The 27,071-nt window shown below is 44.3% G+C and overlaps 2 protein-coding genes across 2 annotated transcripts in view; one reads left to right on the forward strand and one right to left on the reverse strand.

Moving 5' to 3' along the window:
* Nucleotides 1-602: 602 nt before the first annotated feature.
* wdfy4 (WDFY family member 4) overlaps nt 603-27,071 on the reverse strand; it is a 63,354-nt gene continuing 36,885 nt past the window's right edge. Inside the window, exons 42-62 of the mRNA XM_036546556.1 lie at nt 26,903-26,990; nt 26,370-26,548; nt 23,230-23,378; nt 22,830-22,953; nt 22,291-22,376; nt 22,143-22,205; nt 15,247-15,289; nt 14,208-14,327; nt 13,909-14,026; nt 12,966-13,075; nt 11,079-11,232; nt 10,845-10,936; nt 8,018-8,230; nt 7,174-7,306; nt 6,013-6,170; nt 5,513-5,671; nt 4,883-5,062; nt 3,656-3,838; nt 2,970-3,066; nt 2,051-2,171; nt 603-1,497 (exon numbers count right to left, since the gene is read on the reverse strand). Coding sequence (XP_036402449.1) covers nt 1,431-1,497; nt 2,051-2,171; nt 2,970-3,066; nt 3,656-3,838; nt 4,883-5,062; nt 5,513-5,671; nt 6,013-6,170; nt 7,174-7,306; nt 8,018-8,230; nt 10,845-10,936; nt 11,079-11,232; nt 12,966-13,075; nt 13,909-14,026; nt 14,208-14,327; nt 15,247-15,289; nt 22,143-22,205; nt 22,291-22,376; nt 22,830-22,953; nt 23,230-23,378; nt 26,370-26,548; nt 26,903-26,990 — 2,637 coding nt within the window. The 3' untranslated portion in view covers nt 603-1,430. The remainder of the gene's footprint in view (nt 1,498-2,050; nt 2,172-2,969; nt 3,067-3,655; nt 3,839-4,882; nt 5,063-5,512; nt 5,672-6,012; nt 6,171-7,173; nt 7,307-8,017; nt 8,231-10,844; nt 10,937-11,078; nt 11,233-12,965; nt 13,076-13,908; nt 14,027-14,207; nt 14,328-15,246; nt 15,290-22,142; nt 22,206-22,290; nt 22,377-22,829; nt 22,954-23,229; nt 23,379-26,369; nt 26,549-26,902; nt 26,991-27,071) is intronic.
* Nucleotides 18,160-20,380, forward strand: lrrc18a (leucine rich repeat containing 18a). The gene is made up of 2 exons (XM_036546489.1): nt 18,160-18,216; nt 19,576-20,380. The coding sequence occupies exon 2, from the start codon at nt 19,580-19,582 to the stop codon at nt 20,378-20,380; it is 801 nt and encodes a 266-aa protein (XP_036402382.1). The 5' UTR covers nt 18,160-18,216; nt 19,576-19,579.

The following is a 27,071-nucleotide window of genomic DNA, read 5'->3' on the forward strand; positions in this document are numbered from 1 at the left end:
TTTTTCCCTTTTGTAAATCAGCAATCATGTATTACATTCCCTACAATGTGTTTCTGTCCTTACAGTACAATTTTCTTACATGCAAATGCTCAAGAAGATTTCCATATTTCCTTATTAATGAAATCAACATTATCTGTTGATTACAAACATATAGAACTGATGAAGATCAACGACTACTCATCATGACTATGATGATTATGATGACTGGCACTGTGTATCTGGTACTGGAATGATACTGTACCTCCTTGGGTGGTTGTCTCACTCTTGCATGTGTTATCACCCAATTTGTTCCAGTCCTGACCATTCACCCACAATCCTCAGGACATTTCCCCTTTTGCCATGACCAATGAAGTTTGGTTGCCATCTCCATGTTGACTGCAGCTCAGTGCGAAAAGACTACACAGTCATGCTGGATTTACAGTAAATGGATTTATTTACAGTACATTCAATAAAAGAGCAGGAATAACTAGATTATTTACACACGCAAAGCTCAAACATACGCGTAAACATTTCCAAAAAACAGAGCACTTCATATTGACCTTGATGCTGTAACAGCTGATAAACGTCAGCAAAATGAATGCACGTTTGTATCATTACCGAAGACTTCATTACTGGCAGAGTTGTACAAAATTTTGTTTTGGGTAAAATGATCATTTTCAAGACAAAAACTTACACATTATCAAAGAGCAGAAACCTGCTGCCCAGAGAGGCTGGCACTGATCTGTCGACAGCGTCGGAATTAATCACTGGATGACGAGGTTGGGGTGGGAAATAACCCTATGACAAAAACTACAATCAAAACAATAAGTGATTCTCAGGCAGGGTGATTCGACACACAGCCAGATGAATTGTTTATAAAATAAGCAGCACTTTGGGCTTATTGCACTCCAGTGAGTGGCCTACGCTAGATCATACCTGCAAAACTTCAGCATCTTTTATTTGTTAAATGCTTGGTTTAATATTTCTCTCCCCACCATCCCCGCAATGCGTCCAAGGAAGCATGTGTCATCTCTCAATCCTGTGCTGACTTCATCATCATCAGATGAGTTTATTAACCTTTTTTGTAAAGAGGCTGCCCAGAGTGCTGGGCTGACCCCCCAGAAGCCTGTTTACCAACCGTTTATGTCCTAAAGGACATTTAACAATATTGAGATGAATTTGACATTTTTTGTAAATATTGAACATTTGAAAACGAGCCCTTGGGGGGGATAGTGGGTAAGCGCTCCCCACAAGGCAGGCTTATGAATGTGCAGTGCCTGTGCATCCATGCACACACTTTTTGTGGGTTTTATTTGGTCATAGAACCATCCTTTGTGCCTTTTAATGGGGGAAATGAAATAGATATTCGAGCATGCACAGAGCAGGGGTGGGGGAGGAGGGTGTGTTGGGGCTTGATGTCCGGGTTTGCGGAGAGTTCGGTTTTTCCGTCACTAACCCTCACAGGTCCAGCAGAACACCCTCCCCCAAGCATCGCCCACCAGCAGAGCGCCGTGAGACCTGGAACGGCACACATTAGGAAAAGAAACAATTACCAACCACTGATTCAATTAGAGTATTTACCCAAGGGTGACAGTGCACAAACCACTTCAGACAATTACCGAATACGCGGTAATTACCCTAATAACGGAGAAGTAACGTTCAAATGATGTTCGAATATTAAATTAAAAAGGGACATATCTCTCCTGTTGTCTCCATTATTAGAAATATGTGTGAAAACAATGACTTGTCAAAGCGTTCGCTAAATTTTGGAATTGTTTTAATTTTTTACTTGTATTAATATAAATCACTGAGTTTCATGAGCACATTTTTCTCAACTGAACAGGGCTGAAACTTTCTTTTAGTCTATTTTCCTGTATGATGCAATACATTTATTGAAGTGGTAAATATTGTCTGCCAGAAATGCCGAAGATGATGTTCATGTTCTACAGAAAAATGCCCATATAATGCCCCCTCCTGGAGTCTTTGACCTTTTATAAACGCCATCTGGTCTCTGGTTCATTAATGGGCATGGTTTGTCAGTGGTCATTCGAACCGTGGGGAGTCACTGTACCTGGGTATGGCCAAGGCAGTGACGGCAGGGTTGTTTTTATAGCGTCGGCGGGACACCGCCTGACTCCGGTTCAGTTCCAGGCACAGGACCAGGTGTCTCTCCCACCCCTTACCTGGTCCATCTGAAGAAACCCAAGAAGAGCGAGAATTAGAAGCTGTTTTTATTTATGGTCAGCATGTTGTTAAATTGAGAAAAATACATCTAATATAAGCTTTCAGCGTTACAAGAGGGGTTGTCCCAATTTAATTTGTACATTGTGATACTTATATGCGCTGACGCTGTGCTGTAACCAATGTGCGCTAAATTGGATTTGGGTATTATTGCTTTCTAAATTGCATGCCTAGTTCAGCAGAATTGCTCATCAGTGTTTACTGGCTGTATGTTTAATAACTTTCCCCATAATTCCTTGCACCGAGTCCTAATGCCTCTGCGAGACTGGCACAAACATTATGAACTTTTATCCGGATCTCTTGCAGTCAAAACTTCAAGCCGAGCGCTTCAAAATCACTACCACAGTTAAGTGCAGATGTAATTGGATTTATATGGAACATTGCTGAAGGAGGAACATAACCCCCCCATTATTTCACATTATTTCATATACCACTTGTATATTAAAAAAAGCTATATATAACAATTCTTATCAAATCACAGACATAAACTTGTTTGCCCCATGATCACTGAAAATCTGTGGGTTTTATGGACCGTGTTTAATTCCGTTTTGTCCACGGTCAACTGATTTTAAATAGCCTCTGCGAGCCTCCGGGCTGGCCGCACTAATATTGTGTGCCGGGCTGCCAGAAAACGCGATATAACTAAAAGAGCTGGGGGGTGGTGGGGGGGGGGGGGGGTGGAACGGAGGGAAATGACTTTTAACTATCGTCCCGAGCGCGCAGCTAACGTGAGGCGTTATTAGTATTACCAGCTTTCCCTGGTTCCGCGGGCCGATGGTCCCCCTGAGGTAGGGGCTCCTCTTGATGCGCAGGTAATTGTGCTTTCGTGTACTCGGTCTTCCATATCTGTACGGGAGCACAAAGGGGGTGGGGTGGAGGGGGGAGGGAAAAATCTAACATAATTTAGTACATAATCATAAATCAACTCTTCTGGCTTCTGAAGTAAGAGGGGCCAGGCTCTCATTTGATGCCTAATATTGAAACCGTTATGATTTAATAACCACACTTGCGTCGAGTGAAAGGAGCACATGGCATTATAAATGCATTACCGAGCATCTGAAGTTGATCCATAGAATGCTGCTCCAGTTTAAAAGTGACCCATATTCTAGTATGACGCCACACTATAACTCTCATGCTAGAGTGTTCCGTCTGATCTCCGACTTTGTGATTCACGCAAAAAAAACTGCATCTACCAAACAAAATATTCATGGGAGCATTACTGCTTTTCCTGTGATCTCTCTAATTAGCAAACTTTTGGTGCTCATGGTTGCTGAGTCAGCCGGATTTACAGACTGTTCAGGTTGACTGGGCGTTCTTCAGCGGGTTTCATTCCACAGGCGCTAGACACAGAGACACAGCAGGGAACAGGGTGGGGGTGGGAGAGTCGGGGGCTGGGTGGAGGATTATGATTCACGTCCGACGGCGGCCCTCTCACCCGCACGATCCCGTCGGCGCAGCCGGTGATGATGACATTCCGGGAGTCCCACTCCTGCTTCTGTGTGAAGCAGCAGCACAGGATGTCCCCCTCGGGCCCGAAGGATGTGTCGATGGAGGACAGCAGCTGCCCCTTCATCGTCCACAGGTAAAGGTGCGCCCCGGCGCATGTCGCAATCTCCCCCTGAAAACAGACGGGTGCGTTTCCAGGCCCTTGGCTTTTACAAGCATTTTAACAGTAGGTTCAAAGTACATTTAAACAGTGCATTGTGAATACAATGAAAAAAGTTATACATAGTAGAGGCCTTTTTTTTTCTTAGAAATATTTCTAACATTTTCTTAATGAGTCTTGTTGGCTCTCCTGACAGATTATATAATATGCTAATGTGGGCTTTTTTTTCCTACTGTGCCCTTCAGAGGTTTTGAACAATGCCAAATTAATTGAATGAATCAATTAACGCAATTAGCCACAAAAGGTAAAAACAAAATTCCACTTTGGGACATTACTGCGGAAAAGAAAAGGGGTTAAGGACAGACTGAGAGACTGATTTTTTTTCCCTGACCATTTTTAATAACACCTGCAGAAAAGGGTTAGACAGCAAATAAAAAGGAGTCAGCCTCTGACAGGGGGTGCGTGCTGAAGTTGGCAAGCTTGGTAATCATGCCATAACAACAAACCAAAAACAGAACAAAAGCAGACTCAGCAAATTATAAGTTGAGAAGTAAGCTCTCATCTTCCTTTAAGTGCTTGTTCCCTGGCTACACCTAGTTATTTTAAAAAATGTATCCATTTTTGCCCCTTAAATTATAGTATCTTCTACAATATGAACATAAAGTGCCACCTGAGACTGGAACTAAAAGCTCTGTTTTATATATATTCAAAAAAGAATTTATATACATTTAAACAGTCCTTTTTTCTATTTTGTTTATTAAAATATACGACTCTTTTATGAGGGCTATGACCCATAAGTGCTTGCCAAGCGGGTGGGGAAAGGGATGTATCTGTTGGCTTGGCTGGATTCCCTCCCTCTTCCTTTCCTTGACAGCTGAGCTAACAGTTTGGGAAAGGCTGAACACGTGCAGTCCTCTGTCTGCTTGTTACTGAGGGAAATCGCATACCTAATTCCAGCATTTGTCAATCAGCCACCATTGCCACGGCTCTGGCAGTGTGTGTGTGTGTGTGTGTGGGGGGGGGGGGAGACAGACAAACGGACGGGAGGGGGCTCACAGTCAGGTCGTTGATGGCCAGCGCGGTGAGGCTGGTGGAGTGCCCGGGCAGCTGGGTGATGTAGCTCAGCTCCTCCAGGTCCCAGAGGATGCAGGTCCGGTCGCGGGAGCCGCTGACAATGACGCTGTAGGCCTCGGAGGCCGCCAGGCACGTCACAGCATCCACGTGGCCGTACAGGGCCTGGGTGGGGAAGGACAGATGAGCGGGGTCTGATCCTGCTAGTTCTCACTCTCCTCCCACCCTCCATCCCTGCTGATCTCAGATCAGTGCCAACCATATCACACACAGAGGGTCCACCCGCTGGGTGCTGATCTGGGATCAGTGGGGAGGACTGGAGCAGTTTGGGATGATCCCACAAACATGACATGCAGTGCTGCTGCTAACTTGCATCTTAAATATCCACTGACATCAGTGATGTTTTAGTACAAAATGGCAGAAAATTACAGCAACATTAAGGCATGAAAATGGCATGCACCACATCATCACAATCACTTTAGGCACAAACCACCATATTTTACAGGCAAGAAACAATGTGTCTGACTGATTTAGCACCATGCACTCCTTTGATATACTCCACACAAAGAAAGCATGTGTATGAGGACACACTGAGGCCAGCATGCAGCCGCCCACCTGTTTGAGCCTCATGTGCTTGAGCTTGTCCTTGCTGATGGAGATCTCCCACACGCACACCACGGTGCTGGTGCCCCCCGTGATGATGGTGGTCGGGTTGGGGCAGGCCGCACACAGGCTCTCCCCCCAGTCTGTCAGGCTCTCGCAGACAGCAAAGTTCTGTGGGAGTGGGAGCCGCCATCAATTGATACCCATGCCCCCCCAAGAAACATGGAAAGTCAATTTTCAACAGACAACTTGTGTGGCAAAAAAGGCACTTCGGATTTTTTTGGTGTGTTGTACAAATGCATTTTTTGTCTTGTTGACCCAGTTCTGTATGGGCCACCCCACTGGTTGATTATGGCAGGGCCATATCATTGTATCTACTCAGCAGAATACCTAGCCTAAGGGCAGAGGATGTCTAACACAGTCTCTGCCTTCACTGTCAGAAGGACCAATAAGCTTTTGGAGGCTGAGGTGTGAGAGGGCCCACTAAACCCAAAGTATTCAGCCTTACAAACCTTTTCTGTTGCGTGGTTTCCAAAGGCACAAGTGTTGTCGTGGAAACCCCAGGAGAAGAAAGTGTTCCACAGGGGAGGGATGAGCAGTTTATTCTTCTCCACGGCCAGAATCTCCTTCTCTCCGCACACCATGTGACCCACAGGCCCTCGGATGAGCTCTGACCCCAGAGAGGAGAGAACCATAAGAGGCCTCTTACACGAACAGCACTGCCGCTAACCATCTTACTGACATCAGGAGCTGAACTTGTCCTCAGTTTTACTCATAATCAATTTAATCTACAGTTACAGTCTACAGTCCACAGAAACTCAGTGAAGGTTTTGGTCGGACAGTCAAAGTATATACAGTAAAAAAGGCCTTTTAAGGGTGTGTTCTGAATCCCCAGCCCTTCAGCGTGGCTCACGTTTATTATTTCGGGAAAACTTCAGTTTAATTTTGTACTCCAACTGGATACAGAAATTAAGTGATGACTAAAATACTACAGGTTGTTCATAGCGCAGACCTAGGCAACCATTACTGCAGAATTGTGGTCCAAAGCTGAGCATGCACTGTAAATCAAATGCAAGCACTTTGAGGCATATGAAAAACGTTGTGCGCGTGTGTCTCTATAATTGGCCAAGTCATGCAGATGCGCCGAGAAATCACTTCCCACCACTAAAGTGTTTACTGAGCGAATCCCTTGAATATTCTCTCAGAGACGTCGCAGATTTTTTTTCACATTAACCTTAATATTCACCCTCCAATTTATCTTTATTTATTTATTGATCAAATGACAAACCGAAATGCAATATGCAAGGAGCGGCGCGGCAGAGGGGAAATTCATCTCATTTTCCTGGGAGACCCTTTTGAGATATTCAGATTATTAAATAAGCCCCACTCGAGGCATCATCAGGATGGGGCCTAACAAATAGGCCCGCGCCTGCTCTCCCCTCTCTGCCCCGGGAAAATGATCCCATGAAAAGTCTAGCCAGCATCTTCTTCCGCAGCTCTATTGCTCCCAGCGGACGCAGACTCGTCTCACGCGCAGTAATTGAAGAATGGGATAAAAAAATAATAATAAAATAAGGTGACAAAATTATTAAGAAATGGGCTCCCTTTTCAGAAACTCTCAGCTGGTGTACCTGGAGCGGAGCATATTAAAAGAGGAGAATAAACAAATGTACCTTTCACCGGTTGGACCGATGGCTTCAGCTTGTCCAGCCTGAAGAAGAACGGGGATGGGTGATTGGGCCCCGACGTCTCCTTGGCCACGGAGCCTTTGTGGGCCGTCCGGGGTGGGTGGGGCTTGGTGAAGAGCTGGGAAATGAGCAGGCCGTGCGTCTGTTAATCTCACTGTGGGTGCGTTAAAGGACGAGGCAGGGTGTGCTTCACCGCTCATCACATCAATTTAACATGAGCAGCTTAGTCATTCTGATATACACACGCATTCTGTGCTCAAAACTTAATCTATGAACACGTGAAAATGATTTAAACATCACTTAAACAATTTAATAAAAGCATCTCAAGTGCTTATACACAGTAAGTTGATTCTCCTGTGATTATCGTCATTGCTATTATAATCACCTACGTCATCATCATCATAACTGTTATTACACTGTTATTCTCACATCTTCATCTTTAGTGCTATTATTATGTCATAACTATCGTCACAATCATTACTATCATTGTTATTGATTTGTGAAGGAGACTATTGTTTTTCTGGTTTACTTATTTGCTGGTTGACTAACAGAACATTAGAAAACTCTCAAATAAGCAGCTGATGTTATGGATGTTGACTTGCAATGCTGAAGCGCAGCACTAAATTTAAACAGCCCAGTGTAAGCAATGCTACAGCATTAATTCACAATTACAGGCTGTTAGTTAGATCCCCACTGTGAGAGTGAGCATTAGCGCATCCAGTAGCAGTGCAGGAAACACAAATTACAATCAAACAAGTCGCAGGCCAGGGAGCACGGCCAGCAGGAGCCATAACCCGCCGCCGCCACACCTCGCAACGCTCCCCCCCACCTGCTTGGGTATCTGTCCGAAGTTGCTGACGAAGCCCAGCACGGTGCTCTTCTTCAGCGGGTCCTTCAGGCTGTCCGCGTCCATCCTCTCAGCGTAGAAGTAGGGGTGGAAGGTGTTGACTGCCTCCACAGCGGCCGGGCCCTGCTGCCTGAAGCCGAATATGAGGTCGATCCACAGGTGGAGGTGCGCGCTGACGTAGTCACTCTCTAGAGCCTGCAGGGGACATTACATAACATTTACATTAAATTACGTCATTTAGCAGACGCTCTTAGCCAGAGTGAATTCCAAATAAGCGCATCATTATGCTAAGAGTAGTTATCGAGAAGTATTACAGGAGGTCAGTAAGATACTGAGTTAAGTGCTAAACTACTGTAGAGTGCTTTTTTAAATAGAAAATAGGGATAGATAGGATAGATAGAAAGGAAGGTAGACTGGAGATACAGCTTGAAGAGATGAGTTTTCAGCTTTCTCTTTAAGGTACCCAGGGAATCTGTTGTACAAATCTCAGGAAGCTCATGCCACCAGTGTGGAGCAAATACTGAGAAGGGGGACACGGCCCCCCCACCTCAGTCAGCAACGAAATCAGGAAGCACACGGAAACAGCCAACATTGCTTTACCTAAACGTTTCTCTACTGTGGGGAGTGAGGGGGGGGGTTCACAAACCCCTAGGAGTACTTCACGGTACTGTGGGGGGGGCTTCCAACATTGTATGAACCATAAACATACAACTCATGTAGAAAAAGAGTTAATTACAGCCAAATTTACAGTAAAAGCTCTCCATAGTCTAGGTTTTTGTATATTTTGTCACTTGAGTAGGTAGAGGGCCACTTAACAGTGGCAGTTGCCTCTCTGCCATTTGCATTTGGAAAAGCTGGTTATTTGGTTACAATGCATCTTTGAGCTGTGTGGAAGGTTCAACACAATAAGCCCTGACTCACAAAGCAATATTACCTGTAGAAACCTGTAGCATTGTGCCAACCTGGTTCCATGGAAACACTGGACATGTATGGACTCATTAAGTATTTAAAAGCACAGGGCGGCTGTCTGTATGTGGACTGGGGTTTTGCACAATACAGCTAGAGGCAACAGCCAAATTAGAGTGACTGACTCAAGTGACAACAGCTACAAAGCCACACTGGGGGATGACCAGTCACAAGAGTGACAACTTGGGCATTTGTGGGAGGATGACTGAAATCAGACTGACCCGCACTGTAAGTGACACAGACACCAACAGCAGTATAGCCTGGGCCAGTGATAAGAGTGACAGGCGAAAAGAGATGAGTGTGGCAGACACATACAGGCATTCTGGATGTGCTTGTGACGGTTTTCAAGTCATAACATTACTTTACATGCATTTAGCAGATACTCTTATCCAGCACATGAGAACAGAAGCGTATCCATCCAAGTTACATGTACTAATTCGCATACTGTGGCGATGTCAACGCCAACTGATACCAGCGAATACTATGTCAAGCGCTTAGCTACAAACACTAAACTTCTTTAACATACTGAAAATGGGTGAAACCCCCCCCCCCCTCACAAAAAAAAAGAAAAAAAAACTGGGAATAATAGCACTCTGTGCAACTTCTCCTTGTCCTCTCCAGCTTGTTTGCATATGAAAGATGCAGCCAGGCGAAACGGCTCGTCCTGCCAATTGGAAGTGATACAGATATTGCTAGCACGATGGTGAATTGATAAAGCCCGGGATGCGTGGACCCTCCGGGCCGAACGGCACTGAGAAAAGGGGGAGCATTCATTCCAATAAGCGGCACGCGGCAGTAATGGAGTTATGAGAGAGTGCAGATATTGTGCTTTCGCTGAATTGGCCTGTTATCGTGTAATGACAACGGCGCTAGGCAGAGTAATGGGGCTTCCTTGATGAACACAACAAGTGCTTATTATCTCCGAAACATTAAAAAAGTGGAGCTGGTGTGACTTTAGAATCATCTGAACCACCCCACCCCCCATCTCTTGTCCCCACTCCCCCACACCGAGTTTCACAAGTTCTGTAATTCAGTGGAATGGTCTGTTGAGGCGTAGGTGTAAATGAGAGATATGAATAGCAAGTGGGAGAAAATACAACATTGATTTCATTTTATGTGGACTTTATGCATGGATCCCATTCAAAATTGATACTGTCATGTTTGCAGTGGTCATATCCAGACCATAATATCCAGTCAACCACTGGTAGAAGTCTGTTTCCCTGTGTTCTATCCCTGGCTGACAACCCCAGCTGACATGTCTCTTGCTGGATGAAATTCTAAATGACGAGGCACAGTTAAAATGGAGGGGGAGGGATTAAGGTGGTATATACCGCATGTCATTACAACAGATTCAGTTGCCATTTTACTTTTTTGGTATTTGTCCCCCTAATCACCCAAATTTTTTGCAATCGCCACCTGTACATTAGGCTCCTCTCACCGTGATACCCTCTGCATTCCTGCAGGAGTGCAGTGCATAGTGAACGGCACCCTACAACACATACACATGCTAACTGTGACTATTTTTCCACACTACAAATCCCACATTGCACCAGGGAGCAGACATTAAACAGAGGATATGCGCATCTCTGACAACATTTGAGAAACTCATAACCAGTATTGGCTGGATTTGTGAGTGCCATTTGTCTTTTGAATTTTGTACACAAACGTTTTAAAGCTAATACTGTGTATTATTCTGGATACAGGTCTCTTCACTAAATGAAGCACAGTCATTTATTAATATAATTGTAATATGAAAAATATATTAATATAATTTAATATATAAATGGATATAATTATAATTTAATTATAAAATAATATATTTTGTAGAACTGGAGTCACTGACCTCCCTGTGCATCCGGATGAACTCCTGGGGGTCACCTTTGGCCCATGGTGGCAGCACAACATCTCCAAGCGAGGTGCCATCCTGCATCCGACCTTTGGTGACACATGACACACAGAGCATTAAAAAAAAAACAACAGCCACAAACTTCTCAGCTCTGTTGCTGTCACCATGGATCATGCCTAGACCCGGTCGGAGTTTCTTGCCCCCCCTCAACGGGCTGGCGGCAGGACCCACCGAGCTCAAAGTTGTTGGAGTTGACGAGGAAGTCTGGCAGGTAGTAGAACTCCGGGATGAGCTCACGGACGTCACTCATGTTCTCCCTGGAGGCCGACTCCCACTCCGTCTTCACGCTGTGGAACATGCGGTCGGCCACGTCGAAGGATCCGCCCTGCGGAAAGGATGGGAGAGGCGGAGAGCGACGTCAGTGTCACACACCGTCACACTGTCGTCAACCTCACATACAGCTGCTGTAACTCCCAAACGCTTTCTCCAACACAACACGCACACAGCATGTGGTAAAGAAGAAGGGCCAGGGGAGTGTGATTCATAACGACGGAGACAGACAGCATAAGGCAGCCACCAGAGCAATAATGATAATGAAAATCAGGGTTTTCCATTATGGGTACTCAGAGAAACAATGCACTTCACCCTGCTGGAATGATACGCACCCAGTAAGTGATAGTTCACTTTGAAATGGAAATGTCAATAAATTAGGCCACGATATATAATTCTGAGGCATATTAAATATCTCACACGTTAAATTACAAATGGCTAGATTTGCCAGCGGCTGATTGAGGCTTTTCTCTTTTTGCAGATTTTATAAGTCCTGATAGAAACCTCCTGAGAGTGCCATAATTTGTGGTAAAAAGATTACCTATATTGAATGAAAATAATATATACATGGTAAATGCTGTTAGTGCCACAAATCAGGTTATAGATATTACAGCACGGAGGAATGCGATTTTACTGCAGCCAAATACATTGTAGTGCACCTAATACCTTTATTGTTTTATGCCGGCGATTAAATATGCATGACATTTTATTTTAATCAATTGGATCACACTGCATAAATGTGATACTTTTAAGGGACGAAACTTGATTTTTTTGCATGCTTTTGACGCTAATACATTTATTTGCATATATATTGAAATCGTGTTTTTATTTTCCAAAACAAAAAAAAAAAGTTTATAAAGAATCAGAGGAAGCCGAGACAAAAAGGCAGCGATTTGATTTAGGAAGCTAACGTGCAGAACGGTTTCTTCTCAGGGAAATTCTGCAGCACTCCCCCCCCCCGCCCCCGCCCACATTGCCGAAGCTGAAGTGTGCATCCTGCACTGGGGGCTGGAAACTAGTCAGTCTCATCAGCCTGTCTGGCCCACTTTGCTTTGCAGACAAGAGGAACTTTCTTTTCTGCATAATATGAAGACAGTGAATGAAGCTTTTGACTGGTAACAGGACAGGCTTCATGATCTCCCACCATGGGTGGGACTGATGGGTGTGTGCTGTCAATCACTGATCCATAAGGACCAACCAGAAGACTGTGGTTCCTATACCAAAACAAATGATTGGTTTAAATGAGTGAGTCATTAACAGTGCATGGTTGCCTCCCCCATGTTAGAGTTCATAAAGCCCCACTCCCTCATCATGACATTTCATATGGTACATATGGACTGTAAGCATTGTACTCAAAAATGTCACAGGGCAGTATTTTTAAATGACAAACCACGAATTTGCAGCAAAAATGTTTAAAAATTCAAAATGTTTTTAAAATGTTTGTCAAGCATTTCTGATGCCATATTGGAGGCATCAGAATGTAAAAAGCATAAGGGTTAAAGGTTAAAGGTCATGTGATTCTAGAGGAAAGTCAAAGCTAAGGAAAGTATTTAGCTGAATGGGTTTTATACCAGCATGGAAAGGGTCATTCGTTTACTGTGTGCTTCTGAAATAAATGGCTTAACTGAGGCTTTCCAAATGTGTCACAGAAACACACAGAAATGATTTTAAACTCCAGTCAGATGGACATATTAAACAAGTGCTGGAGTGAGAAAGCCAAACAGCCCTTTGATGATATCATTTAGATGTCCCTTTAACATGCCGTTTGAAAATGAGTTAGGGTCTTACCTGCAGAGACAGGAAAGTCTGTGAGAAGGGCTCCATTCTGACCAGGAACAGGGCCACAATGATGGCAGAGGAGTAGTGTGTGCAGTAATGGCACCGCGCTGCCAGATCACCTGTGACAGAAACACAATGAACTGAGAATGTAACCGGGTCTACAGTAATGGCACAGAGTTGATGGATCACCTGTGACAGAAACGCAATGAACCAACAGTGTACCTGGATCTACTGTAATAGCACTGAGCTGCCAGGTCACCTGATTTTTATAACCGCAGTAAACCCCCAGCACTGCTGCGGTGTAACTGGATCTAGTAACGGCACTTTCAGTTACACTAAATATGCGAAAGAACAGTGAACATGCATGAAAACAATAAAACAAAAATACCCTTTTGAGAAATTGAGAAATCACTGAATCAGTGACTCTTATCCCATTCGTTAACTGGGCCACAGAGGTCTTCCAGTCATCTCCTTCACTTGAACCCTTGCCACCTTCAGGCCCACATCTTTAGATCAGACCTCCAGACGTCTAGTTGTGTTCAGTTCAGCTTCTCTTGGTCGTCCCACACTCGCACTGTACTTCAGGACTGTAATCAATCTACCCCCCATTCAGCAAAGCCCTGGGAGTATTTCTATTAACTTAAGTCAGCAGAGTATGCTGTCCTCGTGACCTGCGGTAAGACCTCATTCGTAACGAAGTGAGCTGGTGGTACAGCTGTGCTGCAGGCTGCGCTGCGCTGTGCGGTCCCTTGGTACCTCATCTAGCTGTAATCCAGCCTAATTTGTCAAGCCTCTTATTTTGAAATGCAGCTCTGGCTGCACTTATGAGGTAGACATCTAGAGCGCCATGCCTGGTCTGAGAGAAGCGCGTGTCTGATGCAAATGAACAGCAGAGGTGCGAAAGCAGGAGAGGCGAACTAAGATTGGAGATCGGCGTTGGCAAACGTCTCACCCTCTGTGCCTTCCACATCGTTGTACCTCTGGACAAACTTCTCTTTCCTTTTTTCAGTCTGGGCGCCCATGGGCTTGGACAAGTCCCGGAACGTACTCGGAGAGGTCAGATCGAGGGTCTGGTCAAAGGGACAGGGGAAGAGACAAGATGAAAAAAAAACACGGTCACACAACGAATAGCACAGTAACACTGACACGAACACCAACCAGGCGCCCGCTGGTGGCACAGACACAGCATACCCAGATAACTAAACTCGGAATGGCATATGGTGGGAATTGACCGTGAAAATGTCATCTCACCTCTGAGTCGTAATCGGCGAGGACCCAAGGGAACACGGGATACTGCATTAAATCATTGTATGTCCGTCCGGCCAGGGTGTTCAAGTGCATGAGGTACTCAAAGTTGCTCATCTCTCCTTTCTGGAAAGAACAAATGCAGGCAAAGAACAGTCTTAACGTGAACCACAAAAGGCATTCAAACTTTCCCTTTAAGGGAGAGACAGAGACTCAGTATGACAACCAAACAGTAGTCATGGTAACTGAAGGACAGATGACAGAAACAAACAGTAGCCACTGTCAACAATCCACATTTCTGATGGGAAATAGCCATAAATTTTTACCAAGCAGTCAACTGACCCAACCTGAAACCACCAATCATTTGAAAATGATTTCTTAAATGGGATATGCTCCTAAAATGATAATTTAACGTATTCTTTATTTACTCTTTCCTATCTTTCAGAATTACTTGAATATCAAACACCAGAACCATCTTGTTTTGTTAAATCATTTATAGAATCGGCATCCACTACTTCCATCTTCGGTTTGTTTGAAATGTTGTACTCAACTCATTTAGCTGGGACTGCCTAACAAATTGATTAACCAATCCCAGTTAAATGAACCGACATGACATCACCACTCATAAACAGAATTTTATATTGAGAATATGTATATATATATACATATATATATATATATAAGTATGTAAATATGCCTCCATATGTAAATTGGGCTGTTTTTTGGTATATTGCATTATATTGCACATTCTGCTTTGCATACAATTTGCAACCATATATTTTTCAATGTACTACACTATATTTCATTTTTGCATCGGCAGATAGCAGATTTTTGCATTTTGGAGTACCCAAAATGAATAAATAAATAAATGAATAAATGATGGATTCATGTACAGCATACAGGAACAATAAGTCATTATTATGTTATCTTTCACGTGTACATTACACATGTACATCACAAGGGTGCCATGAAGCGAAGCAACATTTGTGGTTTACTTGTATCACAGTTTCCCAATACAACAATATGATCATCACGGGTGCCATACCTGCCATTTATGTAGGGCCGTCTTGTCTCCCCCCGCGTTCTTCCTGTGAACACAGTAATATGGAACATGAAGAAGAAGGTAAGTCCAACAAAATAGGACCAAATGACTTCTTTCATACCGTGCATGTGAAACTGTCAGCAAAAGTAATTACAAAACAGCATTAGTATCGCTTTTATTCAAAACCGAACCGGGTGTTTCTCACAAATTGACATTATATAGCGCTCCCACGTATGCACGTATCCCATGTATTTTAATCACTCATATTCAACTATGTTGCGCAAGTACTAATGTACAGATTAAGCAAACAAGCGAGCAAGACGTGTATAAACACCATTACTAAAATATATGTTGTGATAGTTTTTTGTTTGTTTGTTTTCTGGTAAAATCATGATCGCTCACGTAGGCTAATATACAATATCTGCTTTCAACATTGGCTGTCGTCAAAATGTTCTCACCAAGAAGTGATAACGTTGTTTGCTATTACAAAAATAACCAGTGAAGAACGGAGTGAGTATTCCTTCCTCCGGCTGTACATCGAGGGGATGGAATTATACTCTTCCAGTAAACTCGTATCGAACTAGTCATCAAACTGCTCAAAAGGCGTTATGCATCCCAAAGGACACGCTGGCGTCGGAGTATGCTCCTCTTCACATACTTGAATATGATTAATGAGCAGCTAAAAGCCCTGAAGAGCTTACAATAATGCCTCTCTTTTTTAAATGATCTGAGGCAGAGGGGTGGGGGTTGGGGGGGTGAAGCACAAAATAAACAATGCCACTTTTCCAATCCGTCATTTATCAAAGCCCTGATCCGACTTCCTTCGCTTCAGTCCGCAAGTGTGAGGGAAGCCCGCAGATCAATCAGCCGCGACGCTTGTTTGTTTTAAGCCCCGCCGTATGTGTTCTTTTCCCTCGTGAAATTACACTCATCGCTTCCCTCGCCATCATTTTCCGTGTATTAAAACCTTAATTAGAGCGGGGGATTATTTTAAACTATCCCCCTAGGCTGAGATGGGTGAGCGAGCGGGACTGTCGACGTTACACCTCTTCTTCGCTGGAGTGGGGCAGGTTTTCCACCGCACCGCTGTTACAGCGCAAAACAACAGTGGCGCTCAAAACTTCGCTGGCATGTCGCCACGGCTTCTTTAGCAGGTGATTGGAGGGGCGGTGTTTTGTTGGTAATTACAGAGCTGGCGCAGGAGTGATCCAACAGACTGAAATCGCATTCCATCCGCACGGCGTCATTGCTACAGGGAAGCTGCTGTAATGGTGATTCAACAAATTGAAATCGCATTTTATCTCCATGGCGCTATGGTTAATAAGGGACCACTGAAGGGGAAGATCGCTCTAAAATGGCTTAAAAAAAGGAAACACTCCGAGGCTGACCGTGGACAGCGAGCGTTGCCTTTTCTTTAGAAAAGCGGGCGCGGGGTCCACAGGCGGGAAAATGTTTCGTTCGAATTCTGATAAATCTGATAACAGCGCTATAAAAAATGGTCACATAACCGCCAGAGATCTGTGAGAACGTCAACCCTCTGAAGGGGACGCTTTCTCTGTAAACAGTCAAAGGTACAGAATTTGGCATCACAGTCCACTCTGTCTTTACCAAACAGATGTTTGCGTAACAAAAGTTTGCCAGAGGTGCTGAAGGCCTACAGTCAGATAGCTGCACAGCCCTATATGTAGGCGTACCTGTGAACTGACCACTAAAAGGTTTCCACTCAATGAGGCCTGAACACAGCTATTTATAAACATTAAACCCATACTTTTTTTTGCAGTTACGTCATGTTCTTTGACACCTTGCCCCATACTACAGCCGGTCTCTCCCGGGCCAGTTTCTGAGACAGCAGACCAAATATACATATGAGGTATCCTTTTTCATATTATTATTTGCGGCGTGAAGAAATACAGGGTTTTCCTTAACACACGCATCCTATGACCAAACAATGCAGCAAAGATGTGTCTGTGCTTTATTTTTTACTGTTTTATAGCGAGAAACATCGTGAAATGAGGTAATGGTACAGTCCTGCTGCAATGGACAATGGTTTCCATCACAATGCTGTCACTAGAACCATCAACAGACAACTGCACTGCATTTTGAAGGCTTTACATTCTGTAAACATTATCTGTAAAAAAATAATGTTCTGACAAAAATGAACAAAGAGTATTTAACAAATAGAAATCAAACAAAACAGCCAAATGTATGTATCTCTAAATGAATTTATAAAGTCCATCACTTCAAGTTTATAAACCCCTACCTGTCCTGTATACCACGGTGAAGCCCATTGAAGCCCAAAAAATAGTGCAATCAAACAAACTTTCAGTTAGGTGAACTTACACATAACTGCACTAACCTCTACCTGTACAACAAGGCCTGTCTCATAAAACAGTGTTTCCTGCTGTGGGTCTGGGCATTTTCACATCTCTTTGTGATTAGCATCCAAAGTAGCTAAGTAATATGGCTCTAGCTATGAACATCTGTCTCCTTTTGGCAGCATGCCTGTAAGGTATGCAAAAAGCTGGTTTAAAAATAAATTTATACATCATATTTTTTAGAAATGTTAAAGGACAGTGGAAAAAGAAGGTACACCACAACTTAAAATCCTCTCCATTTCCCTGTGCAGGCCGATGACATGGCAGTAAACTTCAGTCACAGCAGATTTCAGTTGCTTAGTAACAGTTAAACAAGACTGAGCTTGCTTTGTGCGGTCTAAAATGTGCGTGGGAGACAGAGACTGGACATTATTGGATTGAAGTCCTTTCACCTCGGTCTAATACTGCGACTTGCAGCCCCCCGGTTTTATACGCAGAGTTCTCAGATGGCCTTATGGGTAGGCTAATTCGCAGAAGCAAAGACGGAAGAAAACTCTCCCAGGTTGTACAGTACTTTGGGGCACCATCCAGACTGTTAGCGTCAGAGCTTGATTCCTTTTCAGCTTGAGAACTGCACTGGGTACCATAGGAACACCTGGTAGGAACCGTATTTTATGAATTAACGTCTTAGTTTATTATGTAAATTAAATCAGTTTTATTTTACTTGTGAACTGACATAAAATCTTAGCTTAGACTCAGTCAAAGCAAATTTTATGTTGTTAAATAACAGGCAAAGAGCTGAGCTAAAGAGAGAAGGTCCATAATAAACTGCCTGAAAAGAATGGCTTTGTTCAATTTTAAAAAGCCACGTCATGATTTAGAACAATAAACAAATTTCTTTTTCATTCAAAAGATCATGTTATGTCCTTGAAACAAACCGGACCATGCAGTACTTTCAAAAATTAAATGTGCCATGTTTGTAATATTATTTTTCAGGATTAGATGATAATTACATGGCATATTTCAACAAGGAAATCAGCTGTTCTTTCTCATTATGACTTATTGTATTTTTATTTTGCATTGATTTGATTTACTCTGATCATTATTTAATTTTGAGTGCAAAATTGTGTTTGACTATTCCTATTCAAAAAGCCTGCTGTTACTGATAATCTACGGTCACATTCAGTTCACATTTTATTAACTGTGTGGCACAGCAAAGCCCGTGTAACATAACAGAATATAGCATCAAAACAAAGCTGAACCAAAAACCGACTTGTATCTGAAATGGTGATTTACAAAATTGTTTTTAAAAGCCTGTTCAGTGAATAATCACATACGGGGGAGTCTGTGAATTTTGCATGTGTACATGCTATTGTTCCATATACAAGGATATTATCAGAATCAGCTTAAGATGCATTAGCTCCTCTTCATGCACTTGAATATGATTAATGAGTAGCCAAGGGCCCTGAAGGGCTTATAATAAAGCCTCCTGTTTTGTTTTGTTTTTTTTTTTAAACGGGGAGGTGTAAGTGCAAGATTTCATATCAGTTCCCCAGCCGTCATCTATCAAAGCCCTGATTTGACTCACTTCACTCGCAGTCCCTTCACCCGAGTGAAGGAAGCCCGTAGATCAATCAGCTGAAACGCGTGTTTGTTTTGAGCTCCGCCATCAACAGCCATTTGTTTTTTTTTCTACCCTCAAAATTACACTCATCACTTCCCTCACTTGCGATTTCCGTGTGTTAGCCTTAATTAGAGGGGGGGGATCGTCTTAAACTATCCCCCTAGGCTGGGACGGGTGAGCGAGCGGGACGGTGGATGTTACACCTCTCCTTCGCTCGGAGGCGCCGCTTTCGGGTGTACACAATGCTGCTGTAGCTGCACAAATCGCGCTGCCGCTCACAACTCGGAATTCTGCGGCAGGCTGCCACGGCTTCTTTAGAGGGTCATCAGAGATGCCGTGTTCGCTGGTAATTACAGGGTTGCAGTGGTAGTGATCCGTGTTTCATCTCTGCAGGGCCATGGCTGTGGGGAGGAAGAAGGGCGCTCCGAAAGTGAAGATCACTCTCAAAATGGCCAAAAACGCCCTGAGGGTCACCGCGGATGGCAGACAGCGTCTCGACCTGAGCAAGCTGGGCCTGGACGCCTTCCCAAAGTGCATCCTGAAGCTCGCCAATGTGGACGAGCTGGACTTGAGCCGTAACCGCCTGCGGACGCTGCCGGACTGCATCGAGCGCTTCGCCAACCTCCGCCGGCTGGACCTGCACAGCAACCGGATCGAGCGGCTGCCAGACGCCATCGGCCGGCTCCAGAGCCTCCGCCACCTCAACCTGTGCGACAACCGGCTCAGCGCCGACGGTGTGCCGGCCGCTGTGGCAGGCCTGACGGAGTTGCGCTCGCTCAACCTGGGCATGAACCGGCTGGAGAGTGTGCCGCCCGCCGTGCTGGGCCTGGCGGAGCTGCGTGAGCTGGGCCTCTTCGACAACCTGCTGCGGGGCCTCCCTGAGGGCCTCGCGGGCCTCCCGCACCTCTGCCGGGTTAACGCCGCCCGCAACCCCGTTGCTGCGCCCCACGCCGGCAGCTGCGCCCAGGGCGCCGACCCCGCCTCACGGCCGGAGCGCCTGTACCTGCCGGACGAGGGTGACCTGTGCAAGCCCTGTCTCCAAAAGTGCAGGGAGGCGACGGCCAAGCTGCACGGGAGGGGGCACACTGATGCAATCAGGAGGCCCGATTTCTCCAGGCTGAGCACCCCGAACTCTGTGGCATGGGAGACCCAGGCGGTGTGGAGGATGAAAACTCCAGCACAGGGTGACCGCAGATAGCTGCACCCCTGCAAAGGTGCTCAGCTATGGGGATGTGCCAGCCCTTAGTATGATTTGTCAGTCATGTCTGTTGAGGAAGCAGTCTTTCATAGAAGTTAACATGATGTGCACAGGACGATTGTGGGGGCTTTCCCCAAACAGAGCTAGGAGTCAGAAAAAGTGAATATTTGGGAAACCCAAGCACTGCAAAGAATGAAAATTGCAGTGTAACATTACTGTAAATATTTAATTCCAGGAACTGGTCAGGCTGTTTATTATGTACACTATTCTGTTCATTATGTACACTGTTCTGCTGAACAAATACAGATGCAGATAAGATTTGATATGTATATACGTATAGTGTGTACATTGACACAGACACAAACACACACACATAGCAGATATACTACCCTACCACTTACCTAACCAAATGATTAAATATGTATAAATATTCCTATATATTGTATACCAAAATACAAAACAAAAATGTAAAGAGCTTGGATTGTGGGGGGAATGTGGGGGAAATAAACTTCAAAATACAGGAAAATTGAAAAAAAAACATTAGCTAGTTATGGCAAATTTTATATGCTATAATAACAATATAAAGCAGAAATAACATAATTCAGTAAAAAGGGCAAAATCTAAGGATTGTACCCAATATGATGTTGAGATGATTATGTTGAGTCAGTACTAATTTAGTGTTCGGCACACATAGGACCTTTAAAAGATTTAAAAAATTGCATGGATAAATTGAAGCTGAAAATGAAAATGAGTGGAGACTCAAGTGTTCCCTAAAGCCTTCAATGTAAATACAACAATTTCTTTGTTCTGTTTCAAATAATCACACACAGAAGCTACTCGGTAATTACAGCAAAACTGGAAATATCCTAAAATGGAGTTTATGGCATACCAACAAATAAAGATTACAGAGTATAACTGTTGTGGTCTGTGGCCAATAATGTGGGAGATGCTAAATCAAGCCAAATTTCAGAGTGGCGATTCCCAGCTTGAGTGACACCGGTCCTGGATTTGTGATTTCCCAGCAATGATTTGCAGTGGAGCTGGAGGCTCTTATTCCTGCAGATAACAGCTCCTAAAATTAAGCTCGAAACGGGTGGGGGGAGCACAAGATTGAGTTTGCAGGAGAACATTAAAATGATATTTGAAGGGGGGCTTACCGCACCCTGGTAGACAATTACAGACTTGGAATGCCAAATTTGCCGGGTCCTATTGCTGCAATGAAACATCTGAAGAATGCTCAATGGCATTTTTTTTTAATTGGGAGAAAATTTTCAAGTTATAGTGGCTATGTATCAGCGTAATGGCTAGCTTCTACTAAGGGAGATAAGCCGTCAAGGGTTTCTGATTGTGCTTTTGTGCCAAACATGGATCCACACCCTCGCACATGCGCACACACACACACACACACACACACACACACACACACACCCATGCACACCCACACGTGCAAGCATACAAACACACATACACCCAAACAAACACATATACATTTGCACATGTACACACAAATAACAATGCACACACTTCGGCATGCAGGCACACACGCCAACACACGCGCGCACGCGTGGATGTACATCCAGGACCTGCTCCACACAGATTGCCTAACCCAGCTCAAAATAACTACCTGGCTAGGCTGGCTGCTGTATAACCACACACATCAAAGCCATCCCAGGCCAAAGTGCAGTGGCGACCCCAGAGCCTGAGGATCACCTATTGGTGTAATGATCAGCCAGCGTTGGGGGGGGGGGGGGGGGGCACTTACCTCACATTAATAATGGCTTCTGTGACCCCTCTCCCTTTTAACGAAGGCACAACAGAGCACAGCCTATGGAGAGAGGAGAATCAGTGACACCCCGCCCATCGCCAGACACCCTGCGGTGGCCAGAGGCGGTAGCAGCAAATGACGTTACCGTTTGAAAGCAGGTATGTGCTCCTTGTTCTGAAATACCAGGAACGCAGACTGCCCATTCCTCATCAATATCTCCAGTGCATTGTCCTGCAGAAATAAAATCGTTGCAACTGAAAGAAAAACTCCCTCAACTCCACACACTGTAACACACACGTTCAAACTCGCATGTAGAATGAAAACCATATTTATTGGCCACATGCTACCTCACTCTGATAGTTTGTCCAGAATTCCCAGAACAGAGAGCAGATATAAATTCATGTGGTGTAGGCACTAGCCCCCCCACTCCCTGTTCTCTTTAGATGAAAAGGCACTAGGAACATTGGGGGGGGGGCGCATTTTGCTACAATTAAATAACATTTTGTATGTGAGCACAATGATTCCTGTCTCGTAATGTCGTAATGAGAACACTAAAGCAAATTTTAGCAGAGCCGTAAGTGCAGGGGAATGAAAGTGGGTGTTCAGTCATTTTAGGCACTCCGCGGCTGCCTTGGGGAGAGGCTCGACCCCTCTCCAGTCTCCTCTCCCCGTATGAAGCCTCACCTCAAGCAGGAAGCGCATGATGTGGCCCTCCTTAATCTCTCTGTATGGGTAGCGGCGGCAGCTTGGGCTCGATGCAGGGCTCTCCTTGCTGAACATACTGCAGATGAAGGAATCCCGGACACTGCTGTATAAAACAAAAGGAGTAAGAAGAGAAAAGTTGGCTTTATCGTCACCCATCACGCTCACAGGGGCAGGGGACATGTCACTATCAATGTTTCAGTGGGGAAAGGCTAGCAGCCACCATGAAAATATTTCCTTTATTATGCAATGGTTTGATAATATTACATTCAATTTTTGCACAGTTCTGATCACTTGCAAGGCTGTAAAGTTTGTGGTGGCTTTAGTGACATCTGTGTGGCTGGGGGTGGGGGGACACTTTTGGGCAGGCGTGCCGCAGTACCTGGTAGGATGGTGGCTCTTGCAGCACACATCTCCGGTCAGCGACAGCGTGAAGCCCTCGCAGATGTAGAAGTCATTCTTTCCGAATAGCAGCACCCCCTCTGTGATGATGTGGCCGTTGACGATGACCACACACAGCTTACCCTTCACCTGAAGGAGAAGAACTTTCCAATGAAGCGTGGTGTGGCAGTAAGGAGCAGGGCAGGTATATGCAGAGGTTGCCGGTTCGGTTCCCTGCTGGGGCACTGTTGTTGTACCTTTGGGCAAGGTACTTTATCCAGAACTGCCATAGCAAACTTATAGTATATGTAACAACACTGTATAACAACTGTATAAATAGATTAGATGTAAAAACTATAAGATATGTATGTTAATCTGGGTAAGAGCTCCTGGTAAACAACTAAATGCAAGTGCAAAGAAAGCCCCACAAATCCCACATAAGATAACCCCCCACCCAAACTCTATGGCCTTCTGCACATTTCCCAAATAAGCACATTTAAAAACATACACATGTACATTTAATACATTCCATACAGCCTTGATGTGTGAATAACATAATTTTTGTCAAATTCCTTTGTTTATTCCAAATATTCTGTCCTTTTTGGCAGTTCTTCCAAATGTATAGTCCTCCCATTTGGAAGGACTGGCAAAATTAGGCTTTGATCAGCTTCCAGAGGAAAAACAAACAGTAAAAAAGTACATGAAAAATGAAACAAACTAAAAAGGTAATTTATCCAATTTAATTCCCTAACTATCAATATAAAAACAAAAGCAATGATGAGCCCTAAATGCTTCTTTAATGTTATCTGTGAGCCATTTTCAAGTACTTTAATTTATTCCACCTCTTTCTCATAGCACCCTCCAAAAGCTAATCATCAATCTATGAGCCACGACCACAGGAATTTCTTTTTTTATATTGATATACAAAAAGTAAATCTCTTCCAAAGAAAGTTGCATCATAAAGACCAGAGAAAAGTACCGACACCCTGGCTAAAAGTGTTTAAACAAATGAATGAATGACTTGGAGGGGCCATTAAAGATTGGGTCAGTAGCTGACCCTTAACATGGGACAAATCTCTTTCCACTGACCCTCTCGCTCGCTTCATGACCAATTGTTTGTAGTGCTTCATTGTTAAGCAAGTGGGCCGCTGTGTCGCTGAAAGGGGAAACGGGAACCGATGACCAAGCGTCTCGATTACGCGCGGCTAATTTTCACGTCTCCCCTCATTTCACGGCGCTCGGTTGCACCTGGCCCCCTCCTCCCGTCAACTTCGCCCGTGCCCCCCTGGGACACCCCTTTCAAAATACATCCCAACCTCCTGTCCTCATCCCCGGACCATATGGGGCACCATAGCACCCGCGACCCGCTCGGCGATTAATACAAATCAAATCAGCCGGCCTTCCTCCAAAAAGCACTTTTTGGGGGGTGGCGAAGAGAGCTTGCCGTTTATTGCGAGAATTAATCAATGACACGCACACAATGGAAACGTGCTAATTGATTACAGCCCTTTCTGCGCAAAGCCCCCACCTGGCATCACATTCTTTCAGCTTTTGCTGTGTGTCTGTACGACACCAAATTATACATTATCGGTCGCTGCGCTAACAGTGATTATCTAACATGTGTATCAAATTGTAAGGCGTAAATCTAACTCGAAATTAATTCAATGAGTTTGTAGGGGGAAAAAATCAGTGAGCATTCGAAAAAAAGAGTGTTAAATGCTTAGTTGGAAGTAAATAATAATAATAAAAAACACTTAGTTTACAGACCTTATATCAATGTAAATGTTCTATGCATCGAAACAAAATCTTTACCTAGGTCTTAGTGACTCACAGAGACCTTGTGAGTCACTAAGAGACCAGTGTCTTTGATGCCATGCCAAAAACACATTCCTGTTGCTAATTGAATGTTTATATTTTTATAGCATTTGATTTCAAAAGCTAGCAGAATTATTTCAATATGTATGAGCAAATGTAATATTCATTTAGCCATTCAGATAAAAAACAATGTATTTACTGTACAGTATGTATGCTTTATAAAGGTCAGCTAACACCGGATAGATCTACTCTTCTGTGACAGCCCAAATCCTTGAACAACAATACAATTTCTACATAACCTTTAATTTAGTTATTGTTTTATTTGTTTTGCTTAATTTATAACCTGGTTAATGGTTTAGGTTTTCTTTACTTGTACATGTGAGAATTTACATCAATAAAAATGGAGGCAAAGGTATAATTCATTTTAGTTTCTTGCACTACGAGGTGCATCTTTTCCAATGAGGTCTGAAAATATAAAACGCTACATTAAAGCCGCTGCATTTTCAATTGCATCGCGTCCTTCTATCTAATACTCAATATCCAAACAATAGTGACGGCTTTCTCCATTTCAAACCCGGCTCCGTAAATTTGAATTTTAATAGGCGCACCTGACTACGTTAAAAAGCACCCCCCCCTGAGAAGGAGGGCGTGCCCGCGCCCGTAGGTTTCTGTGCCCATTCATTACCGTTATGAAAAAGACACTTGAGTAAGTCGTCATCCGCCACGAGTCTAATTATTCTAAGAGACGGAGGGTACCGCGCAAGACAGCGTGAACTGTGTTTGTGGATTAACGAGCATGAAAGGCACTATTCATCTGACAGGCGGGCACAGCAGGACTAAAAACCTCTAAATGAATACAAGACAGTTGACGTCACCCCCTACCGTTTTTATTAATACTTCTGTCAAAAGCCGTAAAAAAAAACAACCCTGTCGGTGCTGTGCTTCAAACAAGGTCCTGGTGACCTGTGGAAGATAGGAGGCCTTTTTAGGCCCTTGGTAGACACTCTGAACTATGCACCTGCTGGTCTGAAAGGACTCAGGCTGACAGGTTGGCACAGGTTGGTTATAATTTGGAGGACAGTTGCAGAGAGAGTGAGAAAGGGAGTGTCAGTGGGAGGGGCTAAGATGCAGAAGCAAGAAGAGGTTATATTGGTTATGCAACTCAGGATGAGAGTGCTGCCAAGTGACTGACTGTAAATGTAAATATCCATGCTCTGTGAATGGCTGTCAGACACTACTGGATCACAGCATTGGTGGTGGTGATGATGATGATGATGATGATGGGGACGGGGCGTTTCCCACGAGTCCCCTGGGAGCGGAGCTTACCTCCTCACCCTCCACCAGCTCCTGCAGGATCACCTGCGTCTCTGTGCACTGCTGGGCGAAGTCAGGGGAGTCCTCAGAGATGGGGGTCGCATCACTCAGCGAGGGGAAGAAGGTCAGCTGCTCGCAGTCCAGCCCGTTCTCCTCCGCCTCCTGCCCCGCCTCACACAGGATCCTTACCTCTGCCACACACACACAAACACGCAAAGACACACACATACACGAATTATAGCACACCTAGGCCCACTGTGATTTGACCTCATCTCCCCTTTTTAACCAAAACCTACATCATGCTGTGTCACACTTATTTTTATTTTTTTCATGTTTGAGTCACACCATAATGCAGCCAGATAGAATTCAATCATTTTTTATCAAATGAATTCAAGTACTTTCAAAATTAGGTAAGTCCGCTTAGATATTCACTTTCATTGTTCAGCATTACTTACATAGCATAGTAAATAAAACATCTGGGGAGGTTGGGGTGGTGAGGAAGGAAGGAAGTGAGGAGGCAAAAGCAAAGGATGGCCATATTTTACCTGAGTCAGGCTCGCCACTTTCAGCTACGCCTCTGTTCTCTTCCACAAAATTACACTTCATGTACAGGCCAAGATTGGATGCTGGAAACTGGAGAGGGACACACCAGCGCATGAGTATCAGTAAAACAATTCTGAATCATACTGAGACACCCTTTTCCCAGTGTTTTTA

This window comes from Megalops cyprinoides, chromosome 15 (genome assembly GCF_013368585.1).
Source record: "Megalops cyprinoides isolate fMegCyp1 chromosome 15, fMegCyp1.pri, whole genome shotgun sequence".
NCBI lineage: Eukaryota > Metazoa > Chordata > Actinopteri > Elopiformes > Megalopidae > Megalops > Megalops cyprinoides.

Coding starts and splice junctions, on each gene's coding strand:
- lrrc18a (XM_036546489.1), top strand. CDS start 19,580: ATGGCTGTGGGGAGGAAGAAGGGCGCTCCGAAAGTGAAGATCACTCTC.